This window comes from Parambassis ranga, chromosome 17 (genome assembly GCF_900634625.1).
Source record: "Parambassis ranga chromosome 17, fParRan2.1, whole genome shotgun sequence".
Classification (NCBI taxonomy): Eukaryota; Metazoa; Chordata; class Actinopteri; family Ambassidae; genus Parambassis; species Parambassis ranga.
The window spans coordinates 22,396,459-22,412,149 of record NC_041037.1 but is presented as its reverse complement, the minus strand read 5'-3'; the positions used below and the strand labels follow the sequence as shown (position 1 = coordinate 22,412,149).

Sequence of the window (15,691 nt, the reverse complement as noted above, 5' to 3'; positions counted from 1 at the left end):
AATCTTCATCAACATGTTGAACCTGTCAGTGTGCCCGTTGTCCATGGGGTGGTAAGTTGTATACCTACACATTTTCACCCCGGCAATCTGCAACTAAATCTTCTTCTGAGAGAGTGTAACACCATCCTCAATCACAAGGTCAGCCTCCATGAAGGAAGCAATGGTATTGACCTCATCTGGGTCAGTTGACACCCCATTCTCATCAATCACTTGACCCAGAAATCAGACACTCCTACTAAGAAGGTAACATTTCTTGGGGGCCAACTTCAACCCATGTGCTCAAAGCCTACTGAAGACACAATCCAACTGGTGGGGCAACAGGTGAGCATCCTTGACTGTGCGTGCATTCAACCAGCAGTAATTCACACAAATTCTGAGTTCCCCACTCTTTGTCCACACAAGCACAAGCAGAGAGGCCCACTCATGGAGCACACCGACGACAAACCATAAGGTCTTTCTTATAGATGATAGCTTTGGGCGGCTCCACCAGAACAGCACTGCCTTTTGAAATGGGCGAACCTGCGGGCAACTGACCCCAGACCAAGAGTCACCGCTTGTTTAAGCTTGGCAGTACCAATGACATCAGGCATAGTTTCACCTCTCCATCTGGTAATGCGGACAACATTCTAAGGAACTGCACGATGTCAGGTGTATGTGGACTTAGGGTTGTTCAGTACCCACCAAAAACAAGAGGACTGTGTGAACTGTTTAATAAGATGCTTAACAACATTAGTGCCCAGAAACCATTAAAGCATTCACACTGAATGTACATCCATACACCTCCATCTGCAGGTCATGAATGCATTTTGGCCTGACCTGAACTTATCTGACACTCATTTCAGTGCAGCCTCCTTCATCTTGTTATATATTTTTATATGATGACAATAAAGACTAATTTGAACTAAAAATCAATAAACGAACCACCTGCTTTGTAGCAGGAGGTGTGTCTGCACAAAAACACAGAGGGACACAGTGAGCCGCTGCTGGAAGCCTTTTCTCCACACTGTTGAAGTGCACTTTGTAGCTCCACTAGAGGGCCACATGATCCAGGAGGCGCTGCACTCCTTGTGCGCTGTGTTGCAGCATTCTGTCAGTAAGAAGTGCTGCTGTGAAGAGAACAGCTGTCAGACTGAATGTGGAACATCAGCTGCTCCTCCTGTTGATTGAAACCTTGTTGTACAGATGGAACATTGGCTGTGGATTCTTCTTGCTGCTCTTTTCTTTGGTAAGATAGAAAGCTGCACATGTTTCCTCTTCAAACACTTGAAGACATTGCTGAGCTCTACATGAAGAGCTCTGAATGTTCATTCTACACTCACTCACAGCACATCATCTCTGCTGCCATCTGTTACCTTGGAAAACACCTTCTATGCTTCAAAGTGACAATGATCCCTGAAAATGACATCTGTTCTACATGTGAGAGAACTCTTTAAAGCTGCTGATTGTTCTGCTTTCATCAATCATCTTTATTGATCCATCTCTTCCTCTGCATCTTCTCTTCTTCCCCAGAGTGTAAAGGACAAGACTCAGTGACCCAGCAAGAGGGAGATGTCACTGCTGCTGAAGGAGACACTGTCACACTTGGATGCTCCTTTCAGACTGGTTACAGTCCCACTTTGTTCTGGTACAAACAAGAAGTGAACAACGTTCCAAAGTCTATACTGATGCGTCACTCTGCAATAAAAGATCCAGGAGACTCCAAGAAATCCAGATTTGATGCTGAACTCAAAGACACATCAGTTCCTCTGAAGATCCAGAAGCTTCAGCTGTCTGACTCTGCTGTGTACTACTGTGCTCTGCAGCCCACAGTGACAGGAAACAGCTCAACTCTGTACAAAAACCTTTGGAGCAAAGACAACACAATACTCCACAACATCCACTAGAGGGACTCACACACTGTGTCAGTTCTCTGGGTTCTTTGTTATAGTTCCATCACTGTCAGACCTTGTACCTACTCAGAGAGCTAGCTGTTGTGAGTCTGTCTACAGTCACCTGATGCTAACATTAGCTCAGCCTTTCAGCACCTATACAGCACTGTAAACACACATCAAACATGCTTAAAGACTGTTTTACCAAGCTTTACTCAGCATGTGAACTGTCCCAGCAGAGGGCATAGTACCCCTGATCATGTGGATTCTAACATAAAGCAGGACTACGGGGCTGTGCCCCCTCAGCATCTTGGCCTCTCAGACCACCTCTTCCTGCTAGTAGTCCCAGCATACACCCCTCAGGAGGAACGGTCTGGCCTGTGGCAGAGCTACGTCCCGATGCTCTTTGTGGATTACAGTTCTGCCTTCAACACAATAATCCCAGACAGACTATGCTCTAAACTGAACACTTGGTCTCCCTCCCCTCACATGTGCCTGGATAAAGGACTTTCTCACAAACCGACCCCAGACTGTGATACTTGGCCCCCACCTCTCCTCCACCCACGCGCTGTGTGCTGAGCCCCCTCCTGTACTGTCTCTACACCCACAATTACAGCCCGGCCAACAATGACAACCTCATTGTCAAGTTTGCTGACGACACCACAGTGGTCGGACTCATCTCCAGAGGTGACGAGGCTGCCTACAGGGAGGAGATCCTGAAGCTGGCAGCCTGGTGTTCTGAGAATAACCTCGCTCTCAACACCAAGAAAACCAGAGAGATTATCATCGACTTCAGGAAGCACAGCACCGATCCAGCCCCCCTTTACATCAATGGAGAGTGTGTGGAGAGGGTCCACACCATCCGGTTTCTTGGCGTCCTCATCTCAGCGGACATCTCCTGGTCAGAGAACATCACCTCAATCATCAAGAAGGCTCAGCAGCAGCTACACTTCCTGAGAGTCCTCAGGAAACACAACCTAAACCCACCCTGCTGCTGACCTTCTACCGCTCATCCATTGCGAGCCTGCTGACATACTGCATCACAGTTTGGTGCAGCAGCTGCACTGTAGCAGACAGGGAGAGGTTAGACAGAGTTGTTAAGACAGCACAGAAGATCATCAGCTGCCCTCTCCCCTCCCTGATGGACATTTACACCTCCCACTGCCGCAGCAGAGCCAAAAACATCATCAAGGACACCTCCAACCCCGGTTCTGATCTGTGTGCCCTGCTACCCTCTGGGAGGCGCTACAGGTGCATCAGGACCAAAACAAACAGATTCACAAACAGCTTCTTTCCAAAAGCTGCAACCACCCTGAACTCCCACATGCACGGATTTGAATGTACTATATTACATATGCAGATGGACAATACACAACATTTGCAATATTTCTATAAGTTCACAACATATAACATGTGCAATATCCTCATACTGAATACTGTATATAGATCATATCTTATATATTCAGGACTGTGCACCGACTTCTATGTTTTTACACTGTTAATGTCTTTTCTCTTTTTACACTGCAATGGGTGACGGCTTTAATCTCATTGTACATGTGTATAAAAGGCATTTGATTTTATTCTAACAGCCACATCCAGGTCCACCCTGACCACAAACCTAATCACTGAAGTCCTCTTAATGCTCACATCACATGACATTTCCTTCAGGTCAGGAGACAGCTTCCTGGACAGCACTGCAAGAGCTGTCCTAACACGAGACATGACAGATGTCCAACAGGTCTACAAGAGAAGAATCAAGGACCACTTCATGGACAACAGCACTGAACACACGCAGGCTGTCAGACTCTGGCTGTTCATGAGGTGACACCAGTATTTAGATCAGGGACCTCAAGGAGGCTGCTGGTCCTGACAGAGGACCAGGAAGAGACCCCAAGGATCTGCAAGCACCCAAAGCAACCAAAAACATCTTTAGTTTGTCAAATAACAGAATACAGTCAACAAGCTGTTTGTGTGTCAGCTGGTTTATGACATGGAAGGTCCAGAGTCAGTGTGCTGCTAGCAGTCTGTTAACCAGAAGGAAGAGGAACTGAGAGAAGAGAACAAAGAGGAGACGGAGACACCGAGGGAGGAGCTGAGCTGGGACTGAACTATAGAAGAGAGAGAAACTTCCAGATTCAGCAGAGTTCAATCCACAAAGCAGAAACATTCTCTTTCTTCAACATGCTGTCATTGGACTGTTTTCTACTGTCTCTGCTGTTGCTGTCTGTTCTCAGAGGTACGTAAGATTCAGCAGAAACACTTCAGTTCTAATGATCTCTGAAGGGGCTTCTGTTTTTGACAACATGTTATCTCTTCCTTTAGGTGTCAGCTGTCAACAACTCACTGCAGTCCAGACTCAGCAGTCCACTTTAGAAGGCAGCACTGTTACCCTCAGCTGCACCTTCTCAAAAGGTTCTGCTGATTACTTCTTCTGGTATCGACAATATCCAGGAAAACCTCCAGAGTTCCTGATCTCTCATTTGAAGAATGGAGACATAGCAGCAGCTCCAGTTCCAGGACTGACAGTTAAAGTGAATGAAACTCAAATGGATCTGCAGATGTCCTCTGCTGCAGTGACAGACTCTGCTGTGTACTACTGTGCTGTGAGGCCCACAGTGACAGGAAACAGCTCAACTCTGTACAAAAACCTTTGGAGCAAAGACAACACAATACTCCACAACATCCACTAGAGGGACTCACACACTGTCACAGATCCAGCTGCTTCCTCCTTTGTTCAGTGTGACTCACTGATTCAGCTTCTTTAACTTCATGCTGCAGTCCTGCTCAGACCTTCATGCAGTCCTTCACTTTAGTCAGTGCAGAGTCAGACTGTAGATCTGAACCCTTCCACCCGTGCCCTCACCCAAATCCTACATCTATTTTAAAAAGGTTTTTAATCACTGGTCTCATCACCTTCTGTCCTCTGTGACCTGTTACTGGTCAGTGGAGGTTAAAGCTGCTCTGAGCTCTTACTGAACAGCACATCCTCTTGTTTTCAGCACGTTCAGTCTCCTCTGAATCCTCTTTGGACCAAAAGTTCTATAGAAGTCTATTGAAATGTCTTCACAACAGGAGCAGTCACACAGAGAAACATTCATCCATATGTGTCAGGAGCCTCTGAAAAAAACTCTGAGGGACTTTCAACACACATCAGATCCCAGTACACTTTAAACCCAGCTCCACCCTGAGACAGAGACTGGTCCACCCCAAGGACCAAACCCCCAGAGAAAGACAATAAACCTGCTGCAAGTGATGCAGGATGCAGAGAGAGTGTACATGAGAGCTGCTCTAACAGCAGGTCCTCCTTCAGTCTGAGCTCCCTGGATGATGATGCTGCAGCATCACTGTCATCTCTACAGCTTCCATCAGCCTGAATGGAAACAGAGCACAGCAAGAGGCGGAGCTACACAGCTGAATATGAAAGGCTGCATGTTGGAGTGAAGAGCTGCTGTGTTCTCTCTGTTGTTCATTCAGCACAGCTGGAAATAATGTTCCTGCTTTTCATCTGGATGATGATGGTCTCCTTTCAAACTGGTAAGTCATCCAAAGATGGATCCAGATGGAAAAGGAGCCGATAGACATGAAAACATTCTGATGTTGTTTGAACTGATGAACTCTGAAACTCCTGAACTAAGTTAAAGATCCAGAATCCAATCCAAATGTCACGCTGAATATATCTTTGTTGTTTTCAGGCTCCTCTGAGGATTTACTGACACCATTTAAAGATGAAGTGACGGCTTTGGAAGGAGACACTCTGACTCTCTCCTGCAAATATTCAGGATCTGTTCGGTACCTCTACTGGTACCAACAGAAGTCCAGTTCATCTCCACAGTTTCTCATCGCAGACTATTCAGAGCAAACAGGAAGGCTGTCGGTGAGACATGACACCAACACAAAGGACTTTCATCTGCAGATGTCCTCTCCTGCAGTAACAGACTCTGCTGTGTACTACTGTGCTCTGCAGCCCACAGTGACAGGAAACAGCTCAACTCTGTACAAAAACCTTTGGAGCAAAGACAACACAATACTCCACAACATCCACTAGAGGGACTCACACACTGTCACTCTGCTGTGCTGTGATAGGACAGTGTAGACTCAGTCTTTCAGAGACAGGTGATTAAAGGGTTAAACTCCTGGGGGAAAATGATTTTTTCACTACTGTTGATTAGAACTGAAGTTAATTAAAAGGTCTATGCAAAAAAATAAAAAAAAATATTTATCTGATGTATTTTTAAAACAGTTAAAGTTAGGGGACGTTTTTGTCCCGAACAACACATAAGGGGGTAAAATTTGCCCACAGTGTACTGTTGACCTATGAAAAATTTTAAAATCATATTAACAAAATATGTAAAATTAAGCTTGTTGAGCAAAAATGATTCAATTTGTCCACATATTGACAAAGTTATGGCCAAAATAAACAGAAAAAATTCCTCTCAGAGGACAAAAATGTCCCGAACAGTCCATGAGGGTTAAGGAATTGGAGCTTTACCTAATTAGGGAATAAACACTAATAGTCTATTCGCTGTATGACCCAGGGTCTGCAGGGGGGCAGTAGATGCCCCTGTGGGCCGGCAGGCAGGAACGCCCATGTGGTATATCAATGTGTGAATTCCATGTCCAGTTGTTGTTGCGTTGTTTGTTGTTGCTGTGTGGTTGTTCGTTGTGTTGGTTGTTCTGTTCTTGTGTTCTTGTTTGGTTCTTTGTGTGCAACAACCCAGGGCTCTGTGACTCAGAATCTACCTCATTGTTTAAAATGAATTGATCCGCTCCTTCCTCATAAACCAACTCAGGAGGGGATTAGAAGAAACAAGGGGAATTTTAACCCTAACACATGTTAAACTGATGGACTTCATTAATGACCTGCCATTAATATGTCAGGATGTTAATATTCAGATGTATGCTGATGACACAGTTTTGTATGGGTCTTCAGCTAGCTGCCAAACTCCAAATGTTACAAAGTTACAACTGGTTAAATCAATGCTGTCTACAACTTAATGTCTCCATAACTGTAGGTATGTTTTTCACTAAATAGAATAGAATAGAATATACTTTATTAATCCCTTTGGGAAGGTCCCTCAGGGAAATATTAAATCACATAAAGTAACTGAAAACGCAGACATTATAGTGTCAGGAGACAAAAACAAATACTTGGGCATCCACCTGGACTCCAAACTCAATTTTAGGTCACACGTAAAGACTGCAGCTGAGACATCTAACAGACCAGAAGGAAAGACAAGTTGAAACATCAAACATCAGTTCTTGTTTTGGTCACTTATCATGTGAACCAAGACTTCAGTGGAACTCAGCTGAACAGTCTGTGTGTGATGAATGGACTGTTTGTTGTTCCTTGAACTACACTGCATGAGCACAGGTCTGCAGGTGAAGGGTTAAAATCCTGGGGGAAAATTATTTTTTAACTACTGTTGATTAGAACTGAAGTTAATTACACTCAACAAAAATATAAACGCAACAGTTTTGTTTTTGCGCCCATGTTTCATGAGATGGACTTGAAGATCTAAACTTCATTCCAGATACACAATATTACCATTCCTCTCAAACATTGTTCACAAATCTGTCTAAATGTGTGATAGTGAGCACTTCTGCTTTGCTTTGAGATAATCCATCCCACCTCACAGGTGTGCCACATCAAGATGCTGACATCATGATTAGTGCACAGGTGTACCTCAAACTGCCCACAATAAAAGGCCACCCTGAAATGTGCAGTTTTGTCTCACAGCAAAATGCCACAGATGCCACAAGCATTGAGGGAGCATGCAATTGGCATGCTGACAGCAGGAATGTCAACCAGATCTGTTGCTCGTGCATTGAATGTTCATTTCTCCACCATAAGCCGTCTCCAAAGGCGTTTCAGAGAATATGGCAGTACATCCAACCGGCCTCACAACCGCAGACCACGAGTAACCACACCAGCCCAGGACCTCCACATCCAGCAGGTTCACCTCCGAGATCGTCTGAGACCAGCCACTCGGACAGCTGCTGAAACAATTGGTTTGCATAACCAAACAATTTCTGCACAAACTGTCAGAAACCGTCTCAGGGAAGCTCAACTGCATGCTCGTCGTCCTCATCGGGGTCTTAACCTGACTCCAGATCGTCGCCGTAACAGACTTGAGTGGGCAAATGCTCACATTCGATGGCGTCTAGCACGTTGGAGAGGTGTTCTCTTCACGGATGAATCTCGGTTTACATTGTTCAGGGCAGATGGCAGACAGCGTGTGTGGCGTCGTGTGGGTGAGCGCTTTGCTGATGTCAATGTTGTGGATCGAGTGGCCCATGGTGGTGGTGGGGTCATGGTATGGGCAGGCATCTGTTATGGACGAAGAACACAGGTGCATTTTATTGATGGCATTTTGAATGCACAGAGATACCGTGATGAGATCCTGAGGCCCATTGTTGTGCCATACATCCATGAACATCACCTCATGTTTCAGCAAGATAATGCACGGCCCCATGTTGCAAGGATCTGTACACAATTCTTGGAAGCTGAAAATGTCCCAGTTCTTGCATGGCCAGCATACTCACCGGACATGTCACCCATTGAACATGTTTGGGATGTGCTTGACCGGCGTATACGACAGCGTGCACCAGTTCCCACTAATATCCAGCAACTTCGCACAGCCATTGAAGAGGAGTGGACCAACATTCCACAGGCCACAATAGACAATCTGATAAACTCTATGCGAAGAAGATGTGTTGCACTGCATGAGGCAAATGGTGGTCACACCAGATACTCCCCAGACCGCCAATAAAGCAGAAACAAAATGCACATTTCAGGGTGGCCTTTTATTGTGGGCAGTTTGAGGTACACCTGTGCACTAATCATGATGTCAGATCAGCATCTTGATGTGGCACACCTGTGAGGTGGGATGGATTATCTCAGCAAAGCAGAAGTGCTCACTATCACACATTTAGACAGATTTGTGAACAATGTTTGAGAGGAATGGTAATATTGTGTATCTGGAAGGAAGTTTAAATCTTCAAGTCCATCTCATGAAACATGGGAGCAAAAACAAAAGTGTTGCGTTTATATTTTTGTTGAGTGTAAAAGGTCTATGCAAAAAAATTTCAAAAAAATATTTATCTGATATATTTTTAAAACCGTTAAAGTTAGGGGACGTTTTTGTCCCGAACAACACATTAGGGAGAAAAAAAGAAAATCCAGTGCTGTGCAAAAACTAATAATGCAATAAAGTCAATTTTTTTACTGATGTTTGACATGACCAAGACTGTAATAAAGGTTAAAAGAATCCAGTCCACATTCACCTTTTCTATTAAAAATGAGCCATTTTGTGTGTTTTTTTTTCCAATTTTCAGCACCACCCCTTATAAAATTGGTGATTAAAGGGTTAAAATCCTGGGGGAAAATGATTTTTTCACTACTGTTGATTAGAACTGAAGTTAATTAAAAGGTCTATGCAAAAAAAATTCAAAAACATATTTATCTGATATATTTTTAAAACCGTTAAAGTTAGGGGACGTTTTTGTCCCGAACAACACATAAGGGTAGTGTTTGCGAACAGTCCATGAGGGTTAAATCTCATAGGTTGTGAGTCCGGTCTAGGGATGACCATAACATGGGCACTCAGGAGAAAAACACATTCCTTTAGAATCAGGCTTTTATCAGGTCAGAGGTGCTGCTGTCCTTATGACCATCTCTCTTATCCTCTGCTCTTCTGCTCCTTCACCACCACCAGGTCTAGACCCGGGGGGAGTCCTGCCTAAGCGGCCTCATCTCCTGTCCTTTCCCCCTTCGGATGCCGATCATCGCATCGGGGTCTAGAACGCCAAAGCACAATTCATTCATTCATTGTACTTCAATAAATTCTTTCTCATCTAAACATTTAGTCTCTCCTGATTGAAATTACATTTAGATCCTCCTGAGTCCAGACTGATCAGCTGTGGATCAAGTCTAAGAAGGACCCAGCTCCACCCAGCAGACACCTGAAAGCAGGGAGGAGAAAAAGCAGCAGTCCAGGACAGCTGATGCTGGACCAAAGCCTGACAACAGTGAACTCAGGAGGACACACAAAGCCGCTGCAGCACGTCCACAACAAGATGGAGGGACAGTCAGAGACACTCCACTGTGAGCTTTCTTCACTCCACAGTGACAGGAAGCAGCTCAGCTCTGCACAAACACACAGAGGGACACAGTGAGCAGCTGCTGGAAGCCTTTTCTCCACACTGTTGAAGTGCACTTTGTAGCTCCACTAGAGGGCCACATGATCCAGGAGGCGGTGCACTCCTTGTGCGCTGTGTTGCAGCATTCTGTCAGTAAGAAGTGCTGCTGTGAAGAGAACAGCTGTCAGACTGAATGTGGAACATCAGCTGCTCCTCCTGTTGATTGAAACCTTGTTGTACAGATGGAACATTGGCTGTGGATTCTTCTTGCTGCTCTTTTCTTTGGTAAGATAGAAAGCTGCACATGTTTCCTCTTCAAACACTTGAAGACATTACTGAGCTCTACATGAAGAGCTCTGAATGTTCATTCTACACTCACTCACAGCACATCATCTCTGCTGCCATCTGTTACCTTGGAAAACACCTTCTATGCTTCAAAGTGACAATGATCCCTGAAAATGACATCTGTTCTACATGTGAGAGAACTCTTTAAAGCTGCTGATTGTTCTGCTTTCATCAATCATCTTTATTGATCCATCTCTTCCTCTGCATCTTCTCTTCTTCCCCAGAGTGTAAAGGACAAGACTCAGTGACCCAGCAAGAGGGAGATGTCACTGCTGCTGAAGGAGACACTGTCACACTTGGATGCTCCTTTCAGATGGTTGTTATAACTAATGCTTATTTGTTCTGGTACAAACAAGAAATGAATGACTCTCCAAAGATGTTGTTGCAACGTTTCTCTGGAACAAAAGATAATCCATCAGAGGAAGAACGAATTGATGCAACAATCAACAAGACATCAGTTCCTCTAAAGATCCAGAAGCTTCAGCTGTCTGACTCTGCTGTGTACTACTGTGCTGTGAGGCCCACAGTGACAGGAAACAGCTCAACTCTGTACAAAAACCTTTGGAGCAAAGACAACACAATACTCCACAACATCCACTAGAGGGACTCACACACTGTCACTCTGCTGTGCTGTGATAGGACACAGTGTAGATAGCTTACCAGAAGAATTCTTACTCACATGATAGGGACTACTTTGTGTGACTTGGTAACTATGAGTCTGACCGAACTAAGATCACATGCAGGGTTCCTCAAGGGTCCATTCTTGGACAACTTCTGTTAAACATCTACATGCTGCCCCTAGCTCAGATCATAGAACATCAGAACATCTTTTATCACACATATACAGATGACACACAGCTTTATATTTCAGTGTCATCACATGACTACAGTCCCTTACACTCACTAAGTAAGTGTACTCAACAAATCAATGAGTGGATGAGCCAGAACTTTTTCCAGCTCAATGCTGACAAAACAGAGATGATTGTTTATGGTCCCAAAATATGAAAGAGCTAAGATCAGTGCCTACCTCGACTCCATGTCACTGAAGGTCACAAACCAAGCCAGAAATCTCGGTGTAATACTCGACTCAGACCTGAACTTTAACAGCCATGTAAAAGCCATTACTAAGTCTGCCTATTGCCACCTGAAAAACATTGCTAGGATCAAGATCTGTCCAAACAAGACACAGAGAATCTTCTTCATCCATTCATTTTCAGTAGGCTAGATTACTGCAACGGCGTCCTCACAGGTCTTAGCAAAAAATCAGTCAGGCAGCTGCAGCTGGTCCAAAATGCTGCTGCTAGAGTTCTGAGTAACACCAGGAAACTGGACCACATCACACCGGTCCTCAAATCCCTGCACTGGCTTCCTGTGAGTCAAAGGATACATTTCAAAACTTTACTCCTGGTCTACAAAGCGCTGAATGATCTTATTGGTTCTCTATGAACCATCCAGACCCCTGAGATCATCAGGGACAGGCCTGCTGTGTGGAGCCAGGGTCAGGACCACACATAGTGAAGCAGGATTCAGTTATTCTGCCCCTCGCCTGTGGAACAGCCTTCCTGAACACCTGAGGTCTGCTCCAACACTCACTTTATGTAAGTCAGGCCTGAAAATGTTTTTTTATGATTTTATTCTTCTTGTGATTGTACTTTCCTTCTTAATTTAATGTTTATTTAAATGTTTTTATTCTGTGATTTCATCCTATGTAAAGCACTCTGAATTGCCTTGTGTATGAATGGTGCTATATAAATAAAGCTTGCCTTGCCTCCTCTGACCTCACTGGACACTGTGGACATGGACTTTGTCCAAAGTTCAACCAGGAAGACCTTCTCTATTCTCTGTCATTACTGATGCATGTGAGACACCAAGTGGAATGGAGCTGTGAATGAAAGGAGTGGACAGCTGGGAGGCAGAGAAACATCACTGTGTAACATCCAGGTCCTCATAGGAGGACAGGAAGTAAACCACAGAAGCAGCTGACACAATACAGACTCACACTGACCACTATACAGTACTGAACCGGCTCCAAGAGCAAAGGATTGTGGGGGTTTAAGCTGAGTCAAGAACATGGAGAAACAATACGAGTCGAAGGAACAAGCAGAGCTCCACAACTCAACACAGCAAACAAAGAAGACACCTGGGCTGGCCCCCCTTGAATTACTGTACCCGGGTTCAGGGACTTTAGGCTCAGGGTCAGTTCAGATGTGTTCCTCGTTAGGCCTTTCTATGTGTCTCTGTGAAGTCCTCTGGACCAGGTCTCAGGGCTTAAATGTCAGGCCAAGCCCTCATCTCCAGCCCCGTCCTTCACCACCACCACCACCAGGTCTAGAGCCCAGGAGATGTTTGTTCCCGTTAGCCTCGCCTCACCTCCTCCCTCAAACATCACATCGGGGCCTAATCACCAAAAACACATTTTCATCTTTGTATCAGTTTAATAAACAATGTCATCTCTACAGCTTCCATCAGCCTGAATGGAAACAGAGCACAGCAAGAGGCGGAGCTACACAGCTGAATATGAAAGGCTGCATGTTGGAGTGAAGAGCTGCTGTGTTCTCTCTGTTGTTCATTCAGCACAGCTGGAAATAATGTTCCTGCTTTTCATCTGGATGATGATGGTCTCCTTTCAAACTGGTAAGTCATCCAAAGATGGATCCAGATGGAAAAGGAGCCGATAGACATGAAAACATTCTGATGTTGTTTGAACTGATGAACTCTGAAACTCCTGAACTAAGTTAAAGATCCAGAATCCAATCCAAATGTCATGCTGAATATATCTTTGTTGTTTTCAGGCTCCTCTGAGGATTTACTGACACCATTTAAAGATGAAGTGACGGCTTTGGAAGGAGACACTCTGACTCTGACCTACACTCTGAACAGAGATGCTGCCAGCAATGATTACTTCTTCTGGTATCGACAATATGCAGGAAAACCTCCAGAGTTCCTGATCTCTCCCTATGGAACAACAGAAGAAAATAAGTCCAGATTCTCAGTTAAAGTGAGCAACAAACGCCAAATCCACATGCAGATGTCCTCTGCTGCAGTGACAGACTCTGCTGTGTACTACTGTGCTCTGCAGCCCACAGTGACAGGAAACAGCTCAACTCTGTACAAAAACCTTTGGAGCAAAGACAACACAATACTCCACAACATCCACTAGGGGGACTCACACACTGTTCATCCACTGATGTTTCAGTCATTGGACTGAGGACAAAGACAACAGAGACATGAAGCAGTAAAGATCAGAGACAGAGACAGAGCTGCTGTGGAAGCACTAAAGAATTTCATTGGCTGAGCTGAACTGAAACAATAACAACAAGAGGTGATTGGCCCCGCCCACTGAACTTCAGCTCATCCAATGACATTCTTTGTGCCTCATTGTAGTGCAGTGGAAGAACATTGTTGATGTGCTGTGTGTCTGCTTTAATAACTCCAAAGACATGTTGCTTCACCTCTTTTTGTTTTCATCTCACTTCATAGGTGAGTTTATGAGCAGCTGGATCAAAGATGTCTGCCTGCTGTTCTACAACTGGACATTTGTCTTTGGCACTTACAAATGTCCATGTTGGACACATGCAATCATCTGTCTTTGTCATCAAGCTGAGCTCTTTGTGTCCACACAGTAACACAGGAGACATTTTCCACTGTCTTCTCCTCTCAGCCTCATGGACAATGTTAGTCTAATGGCTTCATGTTCTCTACTTTTTCCAGGACTGACAGCTGGAGACACAATCTCTGCTGGACAAAGACAAGTCAGCGGGACAGAGGGACAAAATGTCACACTCTCATGTACATATCAGACTAGTGCTGGTTATGCATACCTTTACTGGTACAGACATCATTCTGACCTTCAGGCTCCTCAGTTTATACTCTGGAAAGGAGCAAAGGGATGGAGTGGTAGTGAGCATATTCCAGATAAAAGATATGGATCAAAAACAAGCGACACATCAACTGAAGTGACCATCAGAGGTGTGAGGCTGGCAGACACAGCTCTCTACTACTGTGCTCTATAAACACAGTGATACAAAGTGTAGAAGAGGCTGTACAAAAACCTGAACACAGATATCTGACTCCTCTTCAAAGAGGAGGGAAGTGGGATTCAAACCACAGACCTTCATATCAGATGGATTCTGATGGTTCCTGTTTGATCAGAGTCACTGTGGTTACAGCTGATCAACACTCTGTGAACAAACAGACAGCTGCATGCTGCATGAATGTCTGTGTGTGGATGTGACTAAAGACAATAACTGAGGAGCAAGTGGTAAGATGGCGGCGCACAGCACGGCAGCGGCTCAGTGCTTTATCAGTTGGTGTTTTGTTTTGTGGTTTGTGTTCATGTTGGAGCTCGTCCTGTGTACATTCAGTCGGGCCACAACATCTACAGCCGCACGACCTCAATAGGATCAGAGTTTGTCACGAGTGGAGCGTTACAGACGAGTTTCTCTGCTCCCACAAGATCCTGGTGGACATAGCAAGGATACCCGGCTCCCCGTGGATTACCATCCCTGCAGGGAGGAGGAAGTAGAAGCGAGGCTTCATGGCCGGCGTGCTAGCTAGGCTACAGAAACCGCCATTCAAACCAGCCTTTTTCTGATAAAATGATAGAACCAAGACAAACAGTCTGTAGCTCTAGCTCAGGAAAAAGGATAGTGTGACTTGTGCCTTCTCATCCACCAGTTAGCCTGGCACATTTTAACCTCCTAGATAATCCAGCGCTGACAGGAACTGTAAACAGTTAAAACCCACAACATGCTCCCTTGATAATCTGCCTGCACATTTTCTTAAAGACGTTTTTAACTGCATGTCGTCAGATGTGTTGCAGATAGTTAACAGTTCTTTTCAGTCAGGGCAGTTTCCCCGAGCCCTGAAACCTGCAGTAATCAAACCTCTGCTCAAAAAATCAAATCTGGATGCTTCAGCAATAAATAACTACAGGCCAATATCTAACCTTCCTTTTCTGGGGAAGGTCATTGAAAAGGCTGTTTCAACAAATTCATGCATTTTTAGTGCAAAACCATCTTTTTAATGAATTTCAGTCTGGATTTGGAGCACACAGCTCTGAGACTGCACTTATTAAGGTCTTAAAGGACATACGTCTGAATAATGATGGTTCCAAAGTCTCCGTCTTAGTGCTGCTGGACCTTAGTGCTGCATTCGATACAGCTGCTCGACAGGCTGGAGCAGTGGGTGGGGTTTACTGGCACTGTGTTAAACTGGTTCCAGTCTTACTTACATGATAGGGACTACTTTGTGTCAATTGGTAACTATGAGTCTGACCGAACTAAGATCACATGCGGGGTTCCTCAGGGGTCCATTCTTGGACCACTTGTGTTCAACAT

At 44.8% G+C, this 15,691-nt stretch overlaps 2 long non-coding RNA genes and 1 gene segment (V, D, J or C); all 3 read left to right on the top strand.

Annotated features, from left to right (window-relative positions):
- Positions 1-1,123: 1,123 nt before the first annotated feature.
- On the top strand, positions 1,124-1,539 carry LOC114449978 (uncharacterized). Its single transcript, XR_003672026.1, has 3 exons — positions 1,124-1,225; positions 1,326-1,416; positions 1,510-1,539. It is a non-coding gene; the product is annotated as an uncharacterized LOC114449978 (long non-coding RNA).
- Positions 1,540-10,190: 8,651 nt separating this feature from the next.
- Positions 10,191-10,606, top strand: LOC114449977 (uncharacterized). The gene is made up of 3 exons (XR_003672025.1): positions 10,191-10,292; positions 10,393-10,483; positions 10,577-10,606. It is a non-coding gene; the product is annotated as an uncharacterized LOC114449977 (long non-coding RNA).
- Positions 10,607-12,860: 2,254 nt separating this feature from the next.
- LOC114449786 (T cell receptor alpha variable 18-like) lies at positions 12,861-14,877 on the top strand. The segment is given in 3 exon segments: positions 12,861-12,986; positions 13,145-13,430; positions 14,697-14,877. Coding segments are annotated over 3 exon segments (513 nt in total).
- Positions 14,878-15,691: the final 814 nt, after the last annotated feature.